A 23,992-nucleotide genomic window follows, 5' to 3' on the forward strand; every position below is an offset into this window, starting at 1 on the left:
CTTGTAGCTTGGTGGCAGTGATTGAAGAATTATGTTAATGACACTATCATCAGGAAGATTAACTCCTAGTTGAATCAAGTGATTATTATACCCAGATATTTTGAGTATATGTTCACTGACAGAACTATTCTCCTCCATCTTACAGCTATAGAGCTTATTGGAGACTTCATATCTCTCAATCCGGGCATTTGCTTGGAATATTAACTTCAACTCCTGGAACATCTCATATGCTCCATGACGTTCAAAACATCGTTGAAGTTCCGGTTCTAAGCCGTAAAGCATGGCACACTGAACTATCAAGTAGTCATCAGCTTTGCTCTGCCAGGCATTTTTAACGTCGTCGGTTGCATCTGCAGCAGGCCTGGCACCCAGCGGTGCTTCCAGGACGTAATTCTTCTGTGCAGCAATGAGGATAATCCTCAAGTTACGGACCCAGTCCGTGTAATTGCTACCATCATCTTTCAACTTAGCTTTCTCAAGGAACGCACTAAAATTCAACAGAACAACAACACGAGCCATCTATCTACAACAAACATAGACAAGCAAAATACTATCAGGTACTAAGTTCATGATAAATTTAAGTTCAATTAATCATATTACTAAAGAAATCGCACTTAGACAGACATCTCTCTAGTCATCTAAGTGATTACGTGATCCAAATCAACTAAACCATGTCCAATCATCATGTGAGATGGAGTAGTTTTCAATGGTGAACATCACTATGTTGATCATATCTACTATATGATTCACATTTGACCTTTTGGTCTCCATGTTCTGAGGCCATATCTGTATATGCTAGGCTCGTCAAGTTTAACCTGAGTATTCCGCGTGTGCAACTGTTTTGCACCCGTTGTATTTGAACGTAGAGCCTATCACACCCGATCATCACATGGTGTCTCAGCACGAAGAACTTTCACAACGGTGCATACTCAGGGAGAACACTTCTTGGTAATTAGTGAGAGATCATCTTAAAATGCTACCATCAATCAAAGCAAGATAAGATGCATAAAGGATAAACATCACATGCAATCAATATAAGTGATATGATATGGCCATCATCATCTTGTGCTTGTGATCTCCATCTCCGAAGCACTGTCATGATCACCATCGTCACCGGCGCGACACCTTGATCTCCATCGTAGCATCGTTGTTGTTACGCCATCTATTGCTTCTATGACTATCGCTACCGCTTAGTGATAAAGTAAAGCAATTACAGGGCATTTCCATTTCATACAATAAAGCGACAACTATATGGCTCCTGCTAGTTGCCGATAACTTCAGTTACAAAACATGATCATCTCATACAATAAAATATAGCATCACGTCTTGACCATATCACATCACAACATGCCCTGTAAAAACAAGTTAGACGTCCTCTACTTTGTTGTTGCAAATTTTACGTGGCTGCTACGGGCTGAGCAAGAACCGTTCTTACCTACGCATCAAAACCACAATGATAGTTTGTCAAGTTAGTGTTGTTTTAACCTTCGCAAGGACCGGGCATAGCCACACTCGGTTCAACTAAAGTTGGAGAAACAGACACCCGCCAGCCACCTGTGTGCAAAGCACGTCGGTAGGACCAACAATACCGCCGAACCAAAGTATGACATGCTGGTAAGCAGTATGACTTGTATCACGCACAACTCACTTGTGTTCTACTCGTGCATATAACATCTACACATAAAACCAGGCTCTAATACCACTGTTGGGGAACGTAGTAATTTCAAAAAAATTCCTGTGCACACGCAAGATCATGGTGATGCATAGCAACGAGAGGGGAGAGTATTGTCCACGTACCCTCATAGACTGAAAGCGGAAGCGTTAGAACAATGCAGTTGATGTAGTCGTACGTCTTCACGGCCCGACCGATCAAGCACCAAAACTACGACACCTCCGAGTTCTAGCACACATTCAGCTCGATGACGATCCCCGTACTCCAATCCAGTAGAATGTCGGGGAAGAGTTCCGTCAGCACGACGGCGTGGTGACGATCTTGATGTTCTACCGTCGCAGGGCTTCGCCTAAGCACCGCTACAATATTATCGAGGAGGACTATGGTGTAGGGGGCACCACACACGGCTAAGAGATCAAGAGATCAATTGTTGTGTCTAGAGGTGCCCTCCTGCCCCCGTATATAAAGGAGCAAGGGGGAGGGGGCGGCTGGCCTAGGAGGGGGCGCGCCAAGGGGAGTCCTACTCCCACCGGGAGTAGGACTCCCTCCTTCCTTGTTGGAGTAGAAGAAGGGGGGAAAGAGGAGGGAGAGAGAGGAAGGAAAGGGGGGGCGCCGCCCCCCTCTCCTTGTCCTATTCGGACTAGGGGGCAGGGCGCGTGGCCCAGCCCTTGCCTCCTCTCCTCTTCTCCACTAAGGCCCATGTAGGCCCATTAATCCCCCAAGGGCTTCCGGTAACCTCCCAGTACTCCGGTAAAATCCCGATTTCACCCGGAACACTTCCGACATCCAAATATAGGCTTCCAATATATCAATCTTCATGTCTCGACCATTTCGAGACTCCACGTCATGTCCTTAATCACATTCGGGACTCCGAACAAACTTCGGTACATCAAAACTCATAAACTCATAATATAACTGTCATCGAAACATTAAGCGTGCGGACCCTGCGGGTTCGAGAACTATGTAGACATGACCGAGAACTGTTTCCGGTCAATAACCAATAGCGGAACCTGGATGCTCATATTGGCTCCTACATATTCTACGAAGATCTTTATCGGTCAAATCGCATAACAACATACGTTGTTCCCTTTGTCATCGGTATGTTACTTGCCCGAGATTTGATCGTCGGTATCTCAATACCTAGTTCAATCTTGTTACCGGCAAGTCTCTTTACTCGTTATGTAATGCATCATTCCGTAACCAACTCATTAGCTACATTGCTTGCAAGGCTTATAGTGATGTGCATTACCAAGAGGGCCCAGAGATACCTCTCCGATAATCGGAGTGACAAAACCTAATCTCGAAATACGCCAACTCAACATGTACCTTTGGAGACACCTGTAAAGCTCCTTTATAATCTCCCATTTACGTTGTGACGTTTGGTAGCACACAAAGTGTTCCTCCAGTAAACGGGAGTTGCATAATCTCATAGTTATAGGAACATGTATAAGTCATGAAGAAAGCAATAGCAACATACTAAACGATCAAGTGCTAAGCTAACGGAATGGGTCATGTCAATCTCATCATTCTCCTAATGATGTGATCCCATTAATCAAATGACAACTCATGTCTATGGTTAGGAAACATAACTATCTTTGATTAATAAGCTAGTCAAGTAGAGGCATACTAGTGACTTTAAGTTTGTCTATGTATTCACACATGTATCATGTTTCCGGCTAATACAATTATAGCATGAATAATAAACATTTATCATGATATGAGGAAATAGATAATAACTTTATTATTGCCTCTAGGGCATATTTCCATCAACGAGGCCTCCACGAGGGTGGAGGACGCGCCCACCCTTCCTGGCCGCACCCCCTATCTCGCGGCCACCTCGTGTGCCTCCCGGACTCCGTTTTCTTGCATGTTATGGATTCATTATATATACTCCCGAAGGTTTTGACCACCGTTTCACGCAAATACCCTCTGTTTTTGTTTCGAGCTGTTCTGTTACATATTTAGAGCAATGTGCCGTCTCAGGATTCGGAAGGAGAAAGCTATGTGGTTGATTACCTTGCAGACCCTAAGGTCTACGGGGACTTGGAGCATGATGGCTGGACCTCTAAAGAAGAGGATGACTATGAACCTAAGGGAAAAGAGGAGACGAGTTTAGACGAAGACGAAGCCCCATTGCCTTAGCCTGGGAACATGCATGTGGAGTTTAAAAAGTCAAGCCTCCCTGATAGAGCAAAGAAGCCAAAGATCGAGTTTATCCCTTTTCGTCTCTTGCAGGAAAATAAACAGGAATTGTACAAAAGAGTATTAAACCTTGAGCAGGAGATCGAGGGCCTAAAAGAGCAAAATACTATACTCAAGCGTAAATTGAGGAAGAAGCCATCATCATCACCACTTCCTTCACCTCCGAGGACATAATCACATGGGTATGGGCACTCCCCTTGGCAACTGCCAAGCTTGGGGGAGGTGCCCCGGTATCGTATCACCATCACACTCCTATCTTTACCGTTTTATTTAGTTCGATCCTTTTAGTAGTATCTCGATCTAGTAGATTGAAGTTTTAGTATCAAGTAGTTTTGAGTTTTGCTTTGTGATCTCTTTATGTAATCGAGTTCGAGAGCTATCTATAATAAAGATTAGTATTGAGTCAAGGGCTTTGCTATGTTGCTATGATCTTGAGAAAGTAGAAAGAATAAAAGAGTTCATATTGATCTTATGGATAGTAATGACTTCACACATAGAAAGTATGAGGCATAAAAGTTGTTGAGAGTTGATAAACATAGCTTCGGTCATCGTTGCAACTAATAGGAAGTAATAAGTAAAGAGAGGTTCACATACAAATATTATCTTGGACATCTTTTATGATTGTGAAGCACTCATTAAGTATGACATGCTAAAAGAGTTGATGTTGGACAAGGAAGACAACGTAATGGTTTATGTTTTCTCACATCTCAGTTAAAGTATATTGTCATTGACCTTCCAAACATGTTGAGCTTGCCTTTCCCCCTCATGCTAGCCAAATTCCTTGCACCAAGTAGAGATACTACTTGTGCTTCCAAATATCCTTAAACCCAGTTTTGCCATGAGAGTCCACCATACCTACATATGGATTGAGTAAGATCCTTCAAGTAAGTTGTCATGTTGCAGGCAATAAAAATTGCTACCTAAATATGTATGACTTATTAGCACAGAGAAAATAAGCTTTATACGATCTTGTTGTGGAAGCAATAAAACCGACGGACTACATAATAAAGGTCCACATACAAGTGGCAATATAAAGTGACTTCTTTTGCATTAAGATTTTATGCATCCAACCCTAAAAGCACATGACAACCTCTGCTTCCCTTTGCGAAGGGCCTATCTTTTACTTTATGTTTTTACTTTATGCTTGAGTCAAGGTGATCTTCACCTTTCCCTTTTTCATTTTATCCTTTGGCAAGCTCCTCGTGTTCGAAAGATCATGATATATATATATATATATATATATATATATATATATATATATATATATATATATATATATATATATATATCCAATTGGGTGTAAGTTAGCATGGACTATTATTGTTGACATCACCTAAAGGTGAATACGTTGGGAGGCAACATGATAAGCCCCTATCTTTCTCAGTGTCCGGCTGAAACTCCATAACCACAAGTATTGCGTGAGTGTTAGCAATTGTAGAAGACTACATGATAGTTGAGTATGTGGACTTGCTGAAAAGCTCTATTCTTGACTCTTTCTTATGTTATGATAAATTGCAATGAAGTTTCTGAACCATACTTGACATTGTGAATTGATTGTTACTTGAGCATAAGAAGTCATATGACAAAATCTATTTATGTTGTTGTTATAAGAATGATCAAGATGCCCTCATGTCCGTATTTTATTTTTATCGACACCTCTATCTCTAAACATGTGGACCTATTTTTCGATATCGGCTTCCGCTTGAGGACAAGCGAGGTCTAAGCTTGCGGGAGTTGATACGTTCGTAAGGAACTATTATTGAGGCGTAGAAAAAGAATAAAGGAAAACCCATTGGGTTGTGATACGTCCATTTTGCATCATGCTTTTATATCAATATTTATTGCATTATGGGCCGTTATTACACATCATATCTCAATACTTATGGCTATTCTCTCTTATTTTACAAGGTTTACCATGAAGAGGGGGAATGTCGGCAGCTGGAATTCTGGCTAGAAAAGGAGAACACATTGGAAACCTATTCTGCACTGCTCCAAAAATCCTGAAACTCCACGGAGCTTATTTTTGGAACTAATAAGAATTATTGAGCGAAAGAAACATCTGAGGGGGCCCACACCCTGGCCAGGAGGGTGGGGGGGTGCGCCCAACCCTACTGGGTGCGCCCCCTGTCTCCTGGGCCCCCTGGTGGCCCTCCGATGTCCATCTTCTGCTATATGAAGGTTTTTACCCTGGAAAAAATCATGGGCAAGCTTACGGGACGAAAGTCCACCACCACGAGGCAGAACCTTGGCAGAACCAATCTAGAGCTCCGGCAGAGTTGTTCTGTCGGGGAAACTTCCCTCCGGGAGGGGGAAATCATCACCATCGTCATCACCAATGATCCTCTCATCGGGAGGGGGTCAATCTCCATCAACATCTTCACCAGCACCATCTCCTCTCAAAACCCTAGTTCATCTCTTGTATCCAAACCACGAATTGGTACCTGTGGGTTGCTAGTAGTGTTGATTACTCCTTGTAGTTGATGCTAATTGGTTTACTTGGTGGAAGATCATGTGTTCAGATCCTTAATGCATATTATTACTCCTCTGATTATGAACATGAATATGCTTTGTGAGTAGTTACGTTTGTTTCTGAGGACATGGGTGAAGTCTTGCTATTAGTAGTCATGTGAATTTGGTATTCGTTCGATATTTTGATGAGATGTATGTTGTCTTTTCCTCTAGTGGTGTTATGTGAACGTCGACTACATGACACTTCACCATTATTTGGGCCTAGAGGAAAGCATTGGGAAGTAATAAGTAGATGATGGCTTGCTAGAGTGACAGAAACTTAAACCCTAGTTTATGCGTTGCTTCGTAAGAGGCTGATTTGGATCCATATGTTTAATGTTGTGGTTAGGTTTACCTTAATACTTCTTTTGTAGTTGCGGATGCTTGCAATAGGGGTTAATCATAAGTGAGATGCTTGTCCAAGTAAGGGCAGTACCCAAGCACTGGTCCACCCACATATCAAATTATCAAAGTACCGAACATGAATCATATGAGCGTGATGAAAACTAGCTTGACGATAATCCCCATGTGTCCTCGGGAGCTCTTTTCTCATTATAAGAAATTGTACAGGCTTATCCTTTGCTACAAAAAGGATTGGGCCACCTTGCTGCACTTTATTTACTTTCATTGCTTGATACCCGTTACAATTTATCTTATCACAAAACTATCTGTTACCTACAATTTCAGTGCTTGCAGAGAAAACCTTACTGAAAACCGCTTATCATTTCCTTCTGCTCCTCGTTGGGTTTGACACTCTTACTTATTGAAAGGACTACGATAGATCCCCTACACTTGTGGGTCATCAGGTTGGATGGCAAAAAATGATAAGGTCGAAGGCCCGGGGGGGAGTTGGTTTTCGGGATTTTCGAGCATTCAATCAGGCTCTTTTGGCAAGGCAAGCATGGCGTATCCTAACTCAGCCGGACAGCCTTTGTGCAAGAGTTCTGAAGGCCAAATACTTCCCAAATGGTCGCCTTGAGGACACAGTTTTCACGGGAACCCTTCCCCAACCTGGCAAGCTATTAGCTATTGTTTAGAACTACTAAAGAAAGGATTGGTATGGAGGATTGCAAATGGGCAGAAAGTTTGTATTTGGCGGGACCGTTGGATCGTTCGTGGAAATTCTGGTTTAATTTCAAGCAAAGGAAGATGTCGCTATAAGTGGGTTTGTGAACTCATGGATCATAATGGGGCTTGGGACATAAACATCCTAAGACAATATTTTCTTCCTGTCGATGTGCACAAAATCTGCAAGATCGGACCCTCCCCTAGGATCGGTGAGGACTTTTTGGCTTGGGCCCCCAAAAAAATGGTAGTTTCACCGTTAAGAGTGCTTATCGACTCGCTGCTGACACATTGTTTGGTCATTTGATACCATCATCCAGTAGAAATCCGGATGGACGAAGGCAGGTTTGGAACATGGTCTGGTCGACCCCAGTGCCGCCCAAAGTCCTTGCTTTCTCTTGGAGACTCGCGACCAATTCTTTGGCGACCTGGTACAACAAAAACAAGCAAGCACTTGAACTGCAAAAAACATGTCCAGTGTGTGGTATGGAGGATGAAGATTCTTTTCATGTCATGTGCGCATGTGATAATGCAAAAAACTTGTGGTATGCCATGTCATCGGTTTGGTCTCTGCCTGAACTAACAAGTATACATCCGACGCACTAGTGGTTTCTGAACCTGTTATGTGAACACGGGGAGGACACGCGTGTCCGCCTGATGATGCTCCTATGGAGAATCTGGTATGTCCGAAATGAGGTGATCCATGCAAAACCAGCGCCACCGGTGGAAGTTTCAGTTCGTTTCCTTTCGAGCTATTTGGCGTCTCTCCAAGCGTTTGAATTAGATTCAAATGAGCAGCTAAAAGGGAAACAAATTACTCAGAATTGTTACCCTCATGTTTCAGATGCAGTGGCTAATTCCTCAGTGGTGGTGGCTTGTCAATGGAGTGCTCTTGTTCCTGGTCGTGTCAAATTAAACACGGACGGCTCTGTCTCTAATGGGATTGGGGGGTCTGGAATGATCCTCAGAGATCATGAAGGGGCGACTATTTTCAGCTCTTGCAGGCACATCTTCTCCTGTGACGACATTCTGGAAACAGAATTGCTGGCTCTCAAGGAAGGCATTGCCCTAGCTATGCAATGGAGTAATCTGCCAATTGATATAGAATGTGATTTCCTTGAAGCCGTTATGTTGGTGAAGTGTAGAGAAACTAGCAGGTCAAAATATGCTTGTGAAACACAATGGTTGGAACATCGTACCCTGTTCTGGGCGACGGCTTCATGTTATATAGCAGGGTCGCGACTCCCTCATCGCGTACATGAGGTGGTTCAGATTACAACTTGTAGTGCAAGGGATAGACTAGGAGGTTACAGAGAGATAAGATGAAATCCTAACAACCTAGCTATCTGCCGTACGCCAAGAGGTCAGGGCCTTCTTGTCACACCCTCCCTTAATCACAACTTTGCAAGTTGAGATTACGCTTGAATTCTTCAAAGTTCCTTGTAGGCAGCGCCTTTGTGAAGCCATCTGCAACCTGATCTCTGGAATGCACAAAACGAATCTCCAATTGTCTGTTAGCAACTCTTTCTCTAACAAAGTGGAAATCTATCTCAATGTGTTTTGTTCGTGCATGAAAGACAGGGTTAGCAGATAAATATGTTGCACCCAGATTATCACACCACAAGCATGGAGCCTGAGTGCATTTCACACCAAGTTCCTTTAACATGGACTGAACCCAAATGATCTCTGCTGTGGCATTGGCAAGTGCCTTGTATTCAGCTTCTGTAGTTGATCTTGACACAGTAGCTTGTTTCTTAGCACACCAAGATATGAGATTGGGCCCAAAGAACATAGCAAACCCACCAGTAGAGCGTCTGTCATCCAAACAACCTGCCCAGTCAGAGTCAGAAAATGCACTGACAAGAGTAGATGAAGATTTGCTAAAGGAGAGACCAATACTCATAGTGTTTTTGATATATCTCACTATACGCTTGGCAGTAGTCCAGTGAACTGTGGTGGGTGCATGGAGGAATTGGCACACTTTGTTCACAGCAAATGAGATATCAGGCCTTGTTAGAGTGAGGTATTGAAGTGCTCCAACTAAACTTCTGTACCTGGTGCTGTCATCCTGACTCAATGGATCGCCTTCTACAAGGGACAATTTTTCTGTGCTAGACAAGGGAGTTGGTGAAGGTTTGCAATCTTTCAGACCAACTCTTCTTACCAAATCAGCAGCATATTTTTCCCGAGAGAGATGCAGACTGTCTCCAAGCTTCTTCACTTCAATGCCTAAGAAGAAGTGCAAATCTCCCAGATCCTTGAGAGCAAACTCAGCACTCAAATCCTTCAACAGTCCTGTCACTGCCTCATCAGATGAACTTGTGACAATAATATCATCAACATAAATGAGCACAAATATGGATGTTTTGAACTTGTTGTAAATAAACAGTGATGTGTCAGACTTGGAAGAAACAAAACCAAGTGCTTGCAGTTTCTGACTGAGACGTGAATACCACGCCCTAGGAGCCTGCTTCAATCCATAAAGAGCTTTATGAAGCTTACATACGTGGAAGGGTGAGTTTTTGTCAACGAACCCAGGAGGTTGTTTCATGTACACTTCCTCCTCCAGAACACCATGCAGAAACGCGTTATGAACATCTAGTTGTCTAAGGCTCCACCAATGGAAGCAGCAATAGATAGGACAAGACGGATGGTAGCAGCTTTAACAACGGGACTAAAGGTGTCCTCATAATCTATGCCATACCGTTGCTTAAAACCTTTTGCCACTAGTCTTGCTTTATAACGGTCTATGGTTCCATCAGACTTTCTCTTAATCCTGTAGACCCACTTAAAGTCAATTAAATTTTTACCTCGTGGTGTCGGAACCAAGTGCCAAGTTTTATTTTTCTGAAGTGCCATATATTCTTCTTCCATAGCCCTCTTCCAACGAGCATCTCCAAGTGCTTCATCTAGAGAGTTTGGTTCTCTTGTAGAACACGCCAGACCAAATTTGATTACACATTTGTAATTAATAGGCTGGATTACCCCTTTCTGAAGTCGTGTACATGGCGGAGAAGGAGCTGGCGCAGAAGATCCGGCAGCTGACGATCCCAGCAATCCCGAGGCAGAGTCCCCCGGTGCAGCAGGATTTTCTGCGGCTTTTGAAGCAGACGGAGTGGAGAGGGGCGGCACAGAAGATCCCGCGCCGCATCCCGAAGAGGCAACCGGCCCATCATGCTGCAATGATGGCGCGGGCCTGAGCGGATCTGCACCGGATCGCACGCCTATGTCCGGAGCAGCATTGGATCGACCGCCTGTCGGATCCGCACCGGACCGCGGGCGCCTGGTGTAGTGGCATGGCCCACCGGCAGGCCAGCAAGCCGCAATGGGCCGCGTGGATGTGGAGGATTGGTGCGGGCCAAGTGCCGTGTCGGAGCCAGCCGCACCAGGCCGTGTGCCAGCCGCTGAGTCGACAGCGCCGCGCCTGGCTGAAGACGGCGCGGGCGACGCGGTTTCTGTGGCGCTGGCGTTCTGCAGCCGCGCCGATCCCGAGGAAGATTGGCTGCTGGGCTGCTGCAGCCCTGATCCCGAGGGAGATATGCCCCCAAACACAGGACACATGAAATCATGCCTGTTGAGGACCGTTTCTTCACCAATTTCAGTAGTTTCTTGTCCATCTTTTTCCTGAGATGTATCTGCATCATCAAAATACACATGCACACGGTTATGAGGATTAGTCAACAAAGGATCATCACAATTATTTTCCCCATGCTCAAGGCCGGTAAGATGGGACGGTAAGAATAATATTTCTTTGCGAAGGAGAGCACCGGCGTTTGGATGGAGGTCGGCAAAGGGGAATTTTGTTTCGTCGAACACGACATCATGGGAGATATAGACACGTCCGGTGGATATGTCAAGACACTTCACCCCCTTATGTTGAGCACTATATCCGATAAAAGCACACTATTTTGAGCGAAACATGAGCTTGCGATTGTTGTATGGCCTGAGGTTAGGCCAACAGGCGCATCCAAACACACGAAGAGTTGTGTAGTCTGGTTTAACTTGAAGAAGCCGTTCAGTGGGTGTTTCATTATTAATGACACGACTAGGCAGTATGTTGATAAGATGGACGGCGGTGAGGAATGCCTCATCCCAAAAATTGAGGGGCATAGCTGCGCCAGCTAGAAGAGCAAGACCAACCTCTACAATGTGTCTGTGTTTGCGTTCTGCAGACCCGTTTTGTTGGTGAGCGTGAGGACAAGACACATGGTGAGATATGCCAAGTTCTTGAAAGAAAGAGTTGAGTTTTTCATACTCCCCGCCCCAGTCAGACTGGACGGCTATGATTTTGCTATCAAACTTTCGTTCAACGAGAGCTTGAAAGTTTTTGAAAACTTGGAACACTTCAGATCTTTTCTTTAGAAGATAGATCCATGAGTATTTGCTGTAGTCATCAATGAAACTAACGTAGTATGTATATCTACCAACAGAGGAGGGTGCAGGGCCCCAAACATCAGAAAAAATAAGTTGCAAAGGTTTGGTAGAAATACTAGTAGACACAGGATAAGGTAGTTGATGACTCTTAGCTCGCTGACATGAATCACAAATTGTTTCGACATTGTGCTCTCGAACAAATGGGAGCTTATTTTTCCTAAGCAATTTCTTAACTAAAGAAAAAGATGCATGTCCTAAACGATCATGCCATCGTGTAGATGAAAGTTTGGTGGCACTAAAAACTTGTTTATTGAATCTTCGAATCTCCGGAATCAACGGGTAGAGTCCACGAACGCATCTACCTCGATACAGCACCTTCCTCGTTGCCTGATCCTTGATCAAAAAGAAGAAGGGGTGAAACTCAAGGAATACATGGTTATCAATGGCAATGCGATGAACGGAGAGAAGGTTCATTGAGGCACTAGGAACATGCAAGATTTTCCTAAGATGAATTCTCCTACGAGGGGTTTTAATAATTGAATGACCAATGTGACTGATCTTCATACCTTCTCCACTAGCAGTGTGGATGTGATCTTGCCCGCGGTATTTTTCCCGCATGGTCACCTTCTCGAGTTCACCGGTAATGTGGTTTGTGGCTCCACTATCCACATACCAGTTTGTGTCCATGCCATATGATCCATCTGCTGCACCCGCCATCTTCTCATCTTGATCTGAATCCTCATCTTCATCAAACCTGTACCAGCAGTCCTTGGCTGAATGGCCAGGCTTGCCGCAGGTCTGACAACGGATGGCGTCAGGGCGCTTGGTGGAGTTTTTGCGGCGGCCCCTGTTGTTGTTGGAGGAGGGACGACCGCCGCCGTTGCTGCCGTTCCCGCATGCATCGCTGCGAGAGTCGCTGCGGGAGTTGTTGTAGTTGGTGCCTCCTGCACTCCTGCCCTTCCCGCGCGGCGGCCCGCGGTAGCGTGAGCCACCACCGCGGCCGCGCATGGCTGCGTTAGCAGACGACTTGAAGCCGCCGTTGGCACCCTGGAACAAGGCCACCCTCTGATCGAAGTTACTCATCTGAGCAAACAGTTCGTCAAGGGTGACAGGTGAGGTGCGGGCATCGAGGGCGGAGACGAGGGGCTGGTACTCCATGTCCAGGCCGGCGAGGATGTAGGAGATGAGCTCGTCCTTGTCAAGGGGCTTGCCCGCCGCGTCCAGTTCGTCGGCGAGGGAGCGCATGTGCGCGAAGAAGGCCGCGATGGACTGAGTGCCCTTCTAAGCGTTGGAAAGCGCGATGCAGATGTTGTTGATGCGTGATAGCGATTGGGACGAAAACATGTTCGCCACCGCTGTCCACAGCTCGTGGGCATGGGCGATCGATATCACCTGCACAAGCACCTCCTTGGAAAGGTTATTGAGAAGGTATCCTAGTACCTGTTGGTCTTCCCGGAACCAGATCAGGTGAAGGGGGTTGGGAGTGGTAACCTCCTTCCCGTCTTTGTCCTTGTTGACGACGACCTTGGGCGGCTCCGGCGTGCTGCCATCCACATAGCCGAAGACGCCAGCACCACGAAGCTGAGGCGTGATCTGGGTCCGCCAGAGGATGAAGTTGGTGCGGGTAAGCTTCTCGGTGATCTGGCCAAAGAGACCAGGGCTGGTGGTGGAGGACGAGGCCATGGCGGAAGCTTTCTGGTAGCTAGATGCGATGGAGGAGTTAGGCTCTGTATACCATGTGAAACACAATGGTTGGAACGTCGTACCCTGTTCTGGGCGACGGCTTCATGTTATATAGCAGGGTCGCGACTCCCTGATCGCGTACATGAGGTGGTTCAGATTACAACTTGTAGTACAAGGAATAGACTAGGAGGTTACAAAGAGATAAGATGAAATCCTAACAACCTAGCTATCTGCCGTACGCCAAGAGGTCAGGGCCTTCTTGTCACGTACGTTTAACAATGCTTTCTTAGTAAGGGAGATTCAGAGCAGTATGGAGGAACGTAATACTAGTATTACTCATATTCGTCGTATAGGCAATAAGGCTAGTCATTCCATGTCTAACTTTGGTAGATTGCAAGGCCGGACGGCAGTTTGGCTGGGCTCTGGTCCAATGGAGGCCTTGAACATTGTTTGACAAGAATGTAATCCATATTCTGTTGAGTAATACAAGTGTTATTTTGCAAAAAAAAAAGAAGAAAAACTCCCAGAGATAGGAGTAAGGTCTTTACCTTCACCGTGAACAGTCATGTATACAATCTTCTGTCATCCACTGTGGCTCGTTAGATAAGCTCATTTCTCCTTCCCCTCTCAATGCCAGATTTAGCACCACGACAGCTAGCAATATCCTATGAATTATTATAATCTTCAAAGTTGAAGCCGAAGCGTCTTTCACCCTTCCATCGAATGGCGGGTCTGTCAAGATACTTGTTCCCTCTATTTGATATACATGGTATTTTTGTCAGTGTATATAGCCGTGCAAGAAACGGCACTTGCTTACCCAAATGTTGTCTACAATGAGCGCATTACTAGTCTACCTGACCCAAGAAAAGCAGGGTTCCGAAAGAATGCATGATGCTGATCGTAATGGGAGTACCATAGCTAATACTCAAGGAGGAGCATGCATGGTCCTGTCCAGATCCGCCGTGGCGTGGTCTTGGCCACGGCTGATGGGAGTATCATGCATGCCAATTAGACAATTTTAATGAGGCGTCATAGAATTAAATTAAGAAAGAGAGGGTTGAGTATCATGTCATGATACCGTATCATAATAAATACTTCCTCCGTTCTTAAATATTTGTCTTTCTAGATATTTCAACAAGTGATTACATACGGAGCAAAATGAGTGAATCTACACTCTATCTAAAATATGTCTTATATACATCCGTATGTGGTAATTCATTTGAAATCTCTCAAAAGACAAATATTTAGGAACGAAGGGAGTACTATGCTACTATGAATCATGCAACAATAAATAGAGTACATGATGCTAGTATATAATATTATGCATTAGGGAGATGGTATCATGCACTAGTATCATAATCAGCCTGATAATCACGATGGCTTGGACTAGTAAGCCGTTACACATGTGGCCCAGTAAAGACATGGTACTCCCTTCATTTTAAAATAAATGTCTCAACCTCAGTATAACTTTATACTAATTTCAGTACAAAGATGGGAGACTTATTTTGAGACGGAGAGAGTATTAGATAGTAGTGGGATACGATTCGATGGAGGCTGGACATGCATACTGCAACAAAACTGTCCAGCTCAAGCAGGAGCGATAGACAGCAGCGGCAGGAGAAAAGTAGCTGGAGACCTGGAGTGGAAGGCTCCGTTCACCCGGTAGCTAGCTCAGGTCAAGCTAAGATGATAAGGCGTGAGTGCTGCTGACAGTACGGTGTGTGGCGCAAACCTGCGGTAAAAACTGCATTTAAACCGCTGGGGAAATACAGTGCTAGCCGAGCATTTGAAACGTATGCAAACAAACCTCCTACCGGCGAAGCCAAGCTGCGGAAGCTGCCGCTTTGTGCGCTCCTGTCGACGAGCAGAGGTACGCTACTCTCTGTTCTTGATCGCTTCTTGCGTGTGAAAATTTACACACCCTGTAGAGGTATTAGTAACTGAGCACACTCTGTAGAGGTATTAGTAACTGAGCACAAGTTAGGATGCCTGGATCATAGTGAATTCCAGAGCGTTAATTACTTGTAAGTTTTGGCGTGGTTTGCCATGTGATCCGCCGGTGAACATGATAGATAAGCTGCCATGTCTGTGTGCTCTGTATTTTTGCAGGTAACACATACGTACAGGGCTCCTTCATGTCTGTGACGCGACTCAGCATGGTTAGTCTGCGGGCGTTTCTGCTGCTGCTGTTTTATGGAGCTGGCAATATAAATTGCTCAACGGTCAACCACGGGAACAGCACAGACATGCTCGCGTTGCTCGATTTCAAAAGGGCTACCAGCGACCCAACAGGTGCCTTAAGATCATGGAACAGAAGCGTCCACTACTGTAACTGGACGGGTGTCATTTGCAGCTCAGTGAATCCAGGGCGCGTCTTCGCTCTGAAACTCCCCGGTAAAAGCTTGTCAGGCGAGATCACCCCCTCACTTGGGAACTTGACGTTCCTTAGGATCCTCAATTTGTCCTACAATGGCTTCGCCGGCCATTTACCTCCCCTGAACCTGAACCAGCTCCGTGAGCTGATCCTCCTTGACCTCAGCTCCAATTCATTTCAGGGGACAATTCCTGACTCACTCACAAACTGTTCAAACCTAAAGCTCCTTAATTTGTCCTCCAATGGCTTCTCCGGCCAGTTACCTCCCCTGAACCTGTACCAGCTCTGTGAGCTGGTCAGCCTTGACCTCAGCTCCAATTCATTTCAGGGGAGAATTCTCGACTCAATCACAAATTGTTCAAACATAATGGTGATGGATCTGTCTAGAAATATGCTACAAGGCCCGATCCCCACCAAAATTGGTTCGCTCTACAATCTAATTGCTATGGATCTTTCTAAGAATAATCTCACCGGGGTCATCCCGCCAAGCATTAGCAACGCCACCCACCTTCAAATTCTCATTCTTCGAGAAAATGAACTAGGAGGGAGCATTCCTGATATGTTTGGAAAATTGTCAGACATGATCGGCTTTACTGTAGGTGCAAATAGCCTTTCGGGTAGAATACCACCTTCAGTCTTTAATTTGACTTCTCTCCAAACACTAGGCTTGTATGCAAATAAGCTACAAGGGGAATTGCTGCATGACATTGGCGATACCCTCCCTGAAATCATATTTTTTTCGTTGGGCGATAACATGCTTCAAGGGCACATCCCAGCTTCACTAGGCAACACTTCAGGGCTAGAACTAATAGATTTATCATCTAACAGTTTCGTTGGAGAAATTCCTACTTTTGGAAAGCTACCAAACCTTGAGTACCTAAACCTTGGGCATAATATGCTTGAATCAAGTGAAAGGCAAAGATGGGAATCCTTGTATGGACTAACAAACTGTAGTAATCTACATGTGCTCACATTAGATAATAATCAGCTGCAAGGAGCCATACCGGATTTGGTCGGTAGGTTGTCCACTCAACTCGAACATCTACACCTGAGTGGAAACAATCTGTCGGGAATAGTTCCTTTAAGCCTAGGAAACCTTAGTAGCATAATCGATTTGAATCTTAGCAACAACAGTTTAACTGGTAGAATTGAAGGATGGTTAGGGAGTCTAAGAAATGTGCAATCAATAGATCTTCATGGAAATAACTTCGTCGGGCCAATTCCACCCTCTTTTGGCAACCTTTCAGCACTCTTTAAGCTGGACCTTAGCTACAATAATCTCCAGGGTTTCATACCTCCTATATTAGGAAAACTTTCACAACTCGAAAAGCTGGACCTTAGCTACAATAATCTCCAGGGTTTCATACCTCCGGCAATTAGTGAGCTTAAGCAACTCAATGGACTATATCTCTCATCTAACAGGCTTTCGGGGAAAATCTGATGATAATCTGGGCCATTGTCAGGGCCTAATAACCATCCAAATGGAGCACAACAATCTCACGGGTGGCATTCCAACCTCATTCGGCAACCTTCTGAGCTTGAACATGCTCAACCACTCCAATAATAATTTATCGGGTACCATCCCAGTAGTTCTAGATAACCTTCAACTTCTAAGCAAGTTAGACCTATCTTATAATCGTCTCCGAGGAGAAATCCCAAGAAATGGAGCGTTTGAGCACGCCGCAGCCGTTTCACTTGATGGCAACTGGGAACTTCATGCCCAGATGCTTCTCTGAGAACAGGAAGACACTATTTTATTAGGGTGTTGATCCCAATAACTGGCTTCCTGTCACTGGCATTGTTGACTTGCTTTATAATCCATGAGAAGATACCACAAGCAACATTTTCAATGTTGCCTTCTCTCGGGGAGAAATTCCCTAGAGTTTCTTACTGGGATCTAGCTCGAGCGACAGACAACTTCTCTGATATTAACTTGATTGGCGAAGGAAGTTACAGTTCAGTGTACAAAGGAAAGTTGAAACAAGTTAAAACGAAATAGCAGTCAAGATACTTGACCTTGAGATTCCGGGCGCCGAAGGAAGTTTTGCATTAGAATGCAAAGCACTGAGAGGCATTCGTCATAGAAACATTGTTCCTCTCATAACTGAATGCCCTGCAATTGATAACAAAGGCAATAATTTCAGAGCTCTAATCTATGCTTTCATGCCCAATCGGAACTTGGACAGTTGGTTGCATCCTCCAGGGAATCAGGCAGCTAGAGGGCATTTAGGCTTAGCTCAAAGAATAAGCATCGCTAGTAACATAGCCGATGCATTGGACTATCTACACCATGATACTGGGAGGCCCATCATCCATTGTGATCTGAAGCCGAGTAACATACTCCTAGACATTCATATGAATGCTTGTCTGGGAGATTTTGGCATCGCGAGGTTCTACATTGATTCTAAACTGAGAACAGTCGGAGATTCAAATTCAGTTACTGTAAATGGAACTCTGGGATATATGGCTCCAGGTATAGTTGTTTGGCATATAATTATTTTTTCAAAGTGTGTGCATATAATTATTTACCACTTCCATGATTATTGATTTGGTCTCTGTTTTTAGAGTATGCTGAAAGCGGTCATGCATCTACTTGTGGGGACGTATATAGTTTCGGAATAGTACTCCTGGAGATGCTGACAGGAAAAAGACCAACAGATCATATGTTCAGGAATGAACTCACTATTGTCAGATTTGTGGAAACGAATTTTCCTGATCACACATTAAATTTTCTGGATTCCTGTCTGCTAGATGAATGCAATGATGCTGTCAACCAAGTAGCAGCAGGACCGGAAAATCCGACGATCTTTCAGTCCTTGTTGTCTTTGCTACGGATAGCGCTTCTTTGTACATGCCAATCCCCAACTGAACGGCTTCACATGAGAGAAGTAGCTACCCAAATGCGCAAAATCAACATGGTGAACAGGGGAGGGAGAGTGAGGAGCTCAACTTCTTTTAAGAGACTTGTCAGCTGGGCTTCTCAAAGGAGCTAAAGAAGGAAAGGAGGTGCAATTAGAGTGTGTTGATAAAATGATCCCTTCTAAGAATGTAATGTACACCAACTTGAATTGCCTTTCTGGATTAATATCCTATTACGGTTACAACAATTGTCTTCTATTATGTGCAAGCCAAAAGCTGTGTGGAAAAACCAAACTGCCCTGGCATCGGTGTGGTGGCCGTGGCCTGGATGCTATAATCGTGTGCTGCTATAGGGATGTCGGTGGCGGGGTTGTGCGGGGTCGCAACCGACTAGCAGGCAACCGATGTGTGTGCACTGAGGCAGACCCACACCCCATGACGGGCAGACCACACTGGGTGTTACCTTTCGCAACATGCACAATGAAAGTCATGCACTATTTTTTATAATTTGTTGACATATTTCAAATTTCAATTTAGTTCTCGAATTTTATGAACTAAATGTGCTCCCCAGAGCAGACTCCACTGTCTATTTTCCATATATATATAATGAAAACAGAATATAAGTTGAAATGACACTCGTCAAAGGAGACATTTGACATCATGCCATGGTTGTGCCATTTGACAGCCCATGGAGACGGGAAGGCAGTTGCTATTAACATAGAACTGTCTACTGCCCTGTCTCCTGCCCCCGATGTTAACTGCAAACGTGCCAATAACCATTTGTTAACAAAACTCGGTGTAGTCTGCGCTCCCTCAGATACTAGTTTCATTAAATGTTTGAAGTTTAAATTAGATGGACAACCTGTCTGCTTAAAATAGTACTGGTAGAAAATGGCAAAAGGGGGAAAAGTTATGAATGGTTTGCCCAGTTTAAACTTGTGACCAATCCTAAAATGGAAAAATAAAGTGGGCAAGTGCAGAAATAATAATATGTACTCTCTAAAATTAAATGACGCGCATTTTGTTGCACGTTCCAGAGAAAAATGATTAGTCTAAAAAGTAGCTTTTGCTGCAATCTGAATAAACCTAACTAGTTAATATTTTCCAAAAGGAAACATTTAGAAAGTTACCATTTCAGTTATTATGCAACAGAGAATGACCACACGCCATTATTTATATGATCCCCAAACTCGCTCACACATAAAATGCACTTCTAAAACAACAAGGAAAGATTTAATACCAAGCTGAAAAAAGCTAGAAACATCATCGATTAGGAACAGAGATAAAGAACCACCAGTTTGGGACTTGTACGTTTCTAGGTACAAGTCGTCTCTAAAACGACGCATAGTAGATGAAACTGAAGACCAGTCATAGGAATACTGATAATGGTTTATTCAGCTAACGTCATCACAGTATCTAAAAGCTAAAGTACCAACGCAACAAGAACTCACTTAGTCCTGATAGATGGGCTTATTCAGCTAGCGCAGAAAGCTCTCCATAACTTCCTCTTGCACATTTTCCACCAGTTCTCTGTTTTGATCTTCTGTCTGTAGAATTCAGAGTCTGCACCCGCCCTCAAGACACGATCTCTCACAGTTATTAACAGTTCATCTAAAGCAATGATTTTCCTCACAAGAGAGTTCTTCTCATCCTCAATGTCAATACAAAGCGAGAAGGCCTCTATCTCTGCAACATTTGTGTCACCATCCTTAATCAAAGCTTCTTTATATGATCTTAATGCTTTTATAAGGATAGATGAATCCTTTTCTGTGCCCTCAGAACCAACATCTTCAACACTGTTTCCAGTAACCTCAGATTTTGAGTCCTCCTATGATAAAATGGAAATTCAGTGTAAATAAGAATTCAAGTGTTTATGCAGACAAATATGTGCAAGGGAATACAATCTAGAGATTCTGATCATTTTGTCTAGCTTTTACAGAGACAATGAAAATGAAATAAATTACTGATACACCACTGCCATCTAAATCTACTATATCATTATATAATACAAAAGCAATTGAAAGATAACAGTTCATACTTGATGAAACTAACGAACGGTTAAATTTAATTAGATTTGAGTGCCTCATTAACTATAGAAACAAACCAATATGTAGGCTAAAAAAATGTGAAGATTTTACGGACTTAATGGATGGCTAATATATATGCACCTATAGCTAGAAAGCACAGATATATGTTGTGCGCCTCCAAAAACATGGAAGATGTTAGATAGTGCCGTTGGGATAATCATGTGCACATATATATAGCAGTTGAAATCAAAGATTGAATCGTGTTGCGTATGAATGAATATATTGGCAAATGCTCAGTTCTCACTGACATCAAATTATGAAGGACATATTTCTTAAATAAGACATAAATTTGAAACCGATGTAGAAGACCAAACAATTTTAAAAGGAGAAAGAAAACCTAACTTACCATTGGGCATAACTTATCATATCTGAATGCTTAAACACTACTGCAAAAACTAGCTATTCGTATGCTAGTTATTGATTATGTATGTGGAGCTTTATAATAATGCTATCATATAATCTGTAGAAATCCTCCAAATATTTAAACACTTCTTATAAATCTAGGCTATTAATGTACTAATTAAAGATTCTGTACGTGGAGCTTTATATCTCAATGCTACTGCTATCATACGACCTGCATAAACCCTCTTATAGTAATGTACAAGTAGTCGAGGTTGTCTATTTCAACCTCCGTCCCAAATTACTTGTCTTTAGATTAGTCTAGATAATGTATGTGGAGTATTTTTTTGAAGGAATGGGAACAGCACTGCTAGCTCCTCTAGTACGAGTTATTCAAAGACATGTTACTTTGACTAAAACTGATAGCATATCTTCATATATAGCAATACAATCGCCTTAGAAACATCATTGCATAATATTTATGGACCAAACACAAAAAGGAATCCTTAGCACCAAGGTCACATTGCTTACCGAGATGTATACCATAGAAGGAGGCCAGGCCGAGTAGGGATGGACGGGGAAGATAGGTTGCTTTCTATTCTTCAAATGCTGCTTCAGCTCCGCTGTTTTCAGAGACATGGACATGAACCACTCAGGGGATTCGTACTGATCCGTATAATTCCTCCATGGGCGAAGTGCAAAGTACACAAAACCATTATAAACCGTTATAAGCCGCACTGAGATTTTCTCTTTCACTGAACAGCTGGTGACCTCCATAAAGCTAGCGTGCAACGCGAACATCTTGTCCAGCACAAATCTCTCGATGCCGTCATTGCCGGCTGTCGAGATCCAAATACTAAATGTGCATTCCTTCTCATTCACAATACAGAGCCTCCCATCATTGGTCTGACCAATCTTAAATGTTTGGTGTACCACTCTCAGGGGCGGCGGCATATACATTCGGTAGAACTGAAATGTGTCTGTGTTGAGCACGAAAATGTACTCGCTGACAACCACCCCGCTCATGGACTCGCATTGCCAACATATAAACCTATCCAACACGGTGCAGGCTGTTCTCCTGAAGCCCTGAGGCAGCGGCGTCGAAGTCTCCGGGAAGATCTGCCACTCCATGGTGTCCGATGAGAAGACAGCGAACCGTGCGCAAGGCCGTGAGTAGTCCTGACGGACACATACCACACGGGACGGCATCTGATCCTCTTCGCAGGAGAATGTGTGGAACCCCAGGGTGGTGCCGTCGGGCATGTCATGATGATCCTTGGGGCGGAGAAACAGAGCCATCGTTTCGGGGTTGTACCGAACTCTCTGCTTGGCGCTCTGGTGCTTGATGGCGATGCAGCCGCCATTGTAGGAAACCGACGGATCCGAGAAATCGAAACGCCAGTCTGAAGTGTCGTCGTCTTGGAGGTGGGTGAATCCGGCGGAGGGGCGGCCTGAGGCGGGGAAGGGAGCTATTGTGTGTGCGAGGAAGCGAGGGAGGAGCCGGGGTGCTTGGAGCGCCTGGAGGCGGCGATGGAGGCTGGGGAGGTTAGGGAGGCGGAGGAAGATCTCCCGGAGCAGGTCGTCGTCGAGGTCACTTATGGTGGTGGGAGCGGGTGGTATGGGGTGTTCCGGCGGCGGCGGCGACGGGTGGGAAGCCATGGCTGGTTGGCTGCCGAGGAAACAAAGACCTATCCGCCCTTGGAAGAGGAATGAGGAGTCAACGACACAAGAGATAAGGGGAAGTATTAGCGAGATAGAGGCAAAGGATAAGTTTTGACTTCCACGTCTAACTGCCTCCTTCCTCTTCTCTAGCGATGTAAATTCTTTCTCAGATACAATAGCTCAATTTGTTGGGGCAACTCTAACCGATCCCTTTAAAATTTCGCCGCACCTAGCCGATGCCCTAAAGTTACCAGAGTACAAATAATTTGCATGAATTCAATCAAATTTAAACCAAGAGATGATGCATTTAAACATAAGTTCAACACATAAAGTTCTCGCAACCGAACATTAAACATAAATTTAAACTAAAACTACTTTCGGCCGAAGTGGAGGTTGAGCCAATCCTTCCGGGTGAGGCCACCCTTGGTGACAGCTGGATCCGGGTCGGTGCCGCCGTCGTCGTCACCGGGGAAGACGCTCCGCCACTCCTCGACGTCGATCTCATCGTTGTCACCGTCGAAGTTGCCCTCCTCGTCGGAGATGACGATAACTTCACCGTCATTGACAGCGAAGATCGCCCGTTGCATCTTCACTAGCTCCGGGTACTGCCGGCGAAGGTCATCCATCTAGGCCTTGGCGGTGGCCTCGGCCTCGAGGCGCTCCCTCGCCTCCCGGTCCTCCCATGCCATCCGAGCGGACACCGCCCCCGGCTTCGGGGGACGAGGTCGAGCGGATGAGTGCCGACGGGAAAATTGAGCCTCGTGTTGCTGCCATAAAAATTGAGCCTCGTCCATTATGCATCATGTTTTCCTATTGATATTTATTGCAATATGGCTTGTTATTCCACTTTATAATACAATTATTATGCCTTTTCTCTCTTATTTTATAAGTTTTACATGAAGAGGGATATTGCCGGTAGCTGGAATTCTTGACCGGAAAAGGCTATATCGGAGACACTTATTCTACACAACTCCAGATGACCCGAAAATTGACGAAGAATTATTTTGGAATATATAAAATTTATTGGCGAAACAAGTAACAGAAGGGGGGCCCACCAGGCAGCCACAAGCCTGGGGGCTAGCCCTACCCCCCAGGCGCACCCCCTGGACTTGTGGGGCCCCTGGCAGGCCTCCGAAGTCCATCTTTTGCTATAAGGTGCCATTTGAC

The 23,992-nt window shown here is 44.5% G+C and overlaps 1 protein-coding gene and 2 pseudogenes across 1 annotated transcript; 1 reads left to right on the forward strand and 2 right to left on the reverse strand.

Moving 5' to 3' along the window:
* Positions 1–12,888: 12,888 nt before the first annotated feature.
* Positions 12,889–13,027, reverse strand: LOC119266299 (annotated as a pseudogene).
* Positions 13,028–15,265: 2,238 nt separating this feature from the next.
* Positions 15,266–18,995, forward strand: LOC119365767 (annotated as a pseudogene).
* A 1,001-nt stretch (positions 18,996–19,996) lies between these two features.
* On the reverse strand, positions 19,997–22,845 carry LOC119368429. The gene is made up of 2 exons (XM_037633693.1): positions 21,695–22,845; positions 19,997–20,565 (listed from the first exon to the last, which is right to left on the reverse strand). The coding sequence occupies exons 1-2, from the start codon at positions 22,820–22,822 to the stop codon at positions 20,212–20,214; spliced, it is 1,482 nt and encodes a 493-aa protein (XP_037489590.1). The 5' UTR covers positions 22,823–22,845; the 3' UTR covers positions 19,997–20,211.
* Between the last annotated feature and the right edge of the window lie 1,147 nt (positions 22,846–23,992).

Source organism: Triticum dicoccoides, chromosome 2B, assembly GCF_002162155.2.
Source record: "Triticum dicoccoides isolate Atlit2015 ecotype Zavitan chromosome 2B, WEW_v2.0, whole genome shotgun sequence".
Taxonomy (NCBI): Eukaryota; Viridiplantae; Streptophyta; class Magnoliopsida; order Poales; family Poaceae; genus Triticum; species Triticum dicoccoides.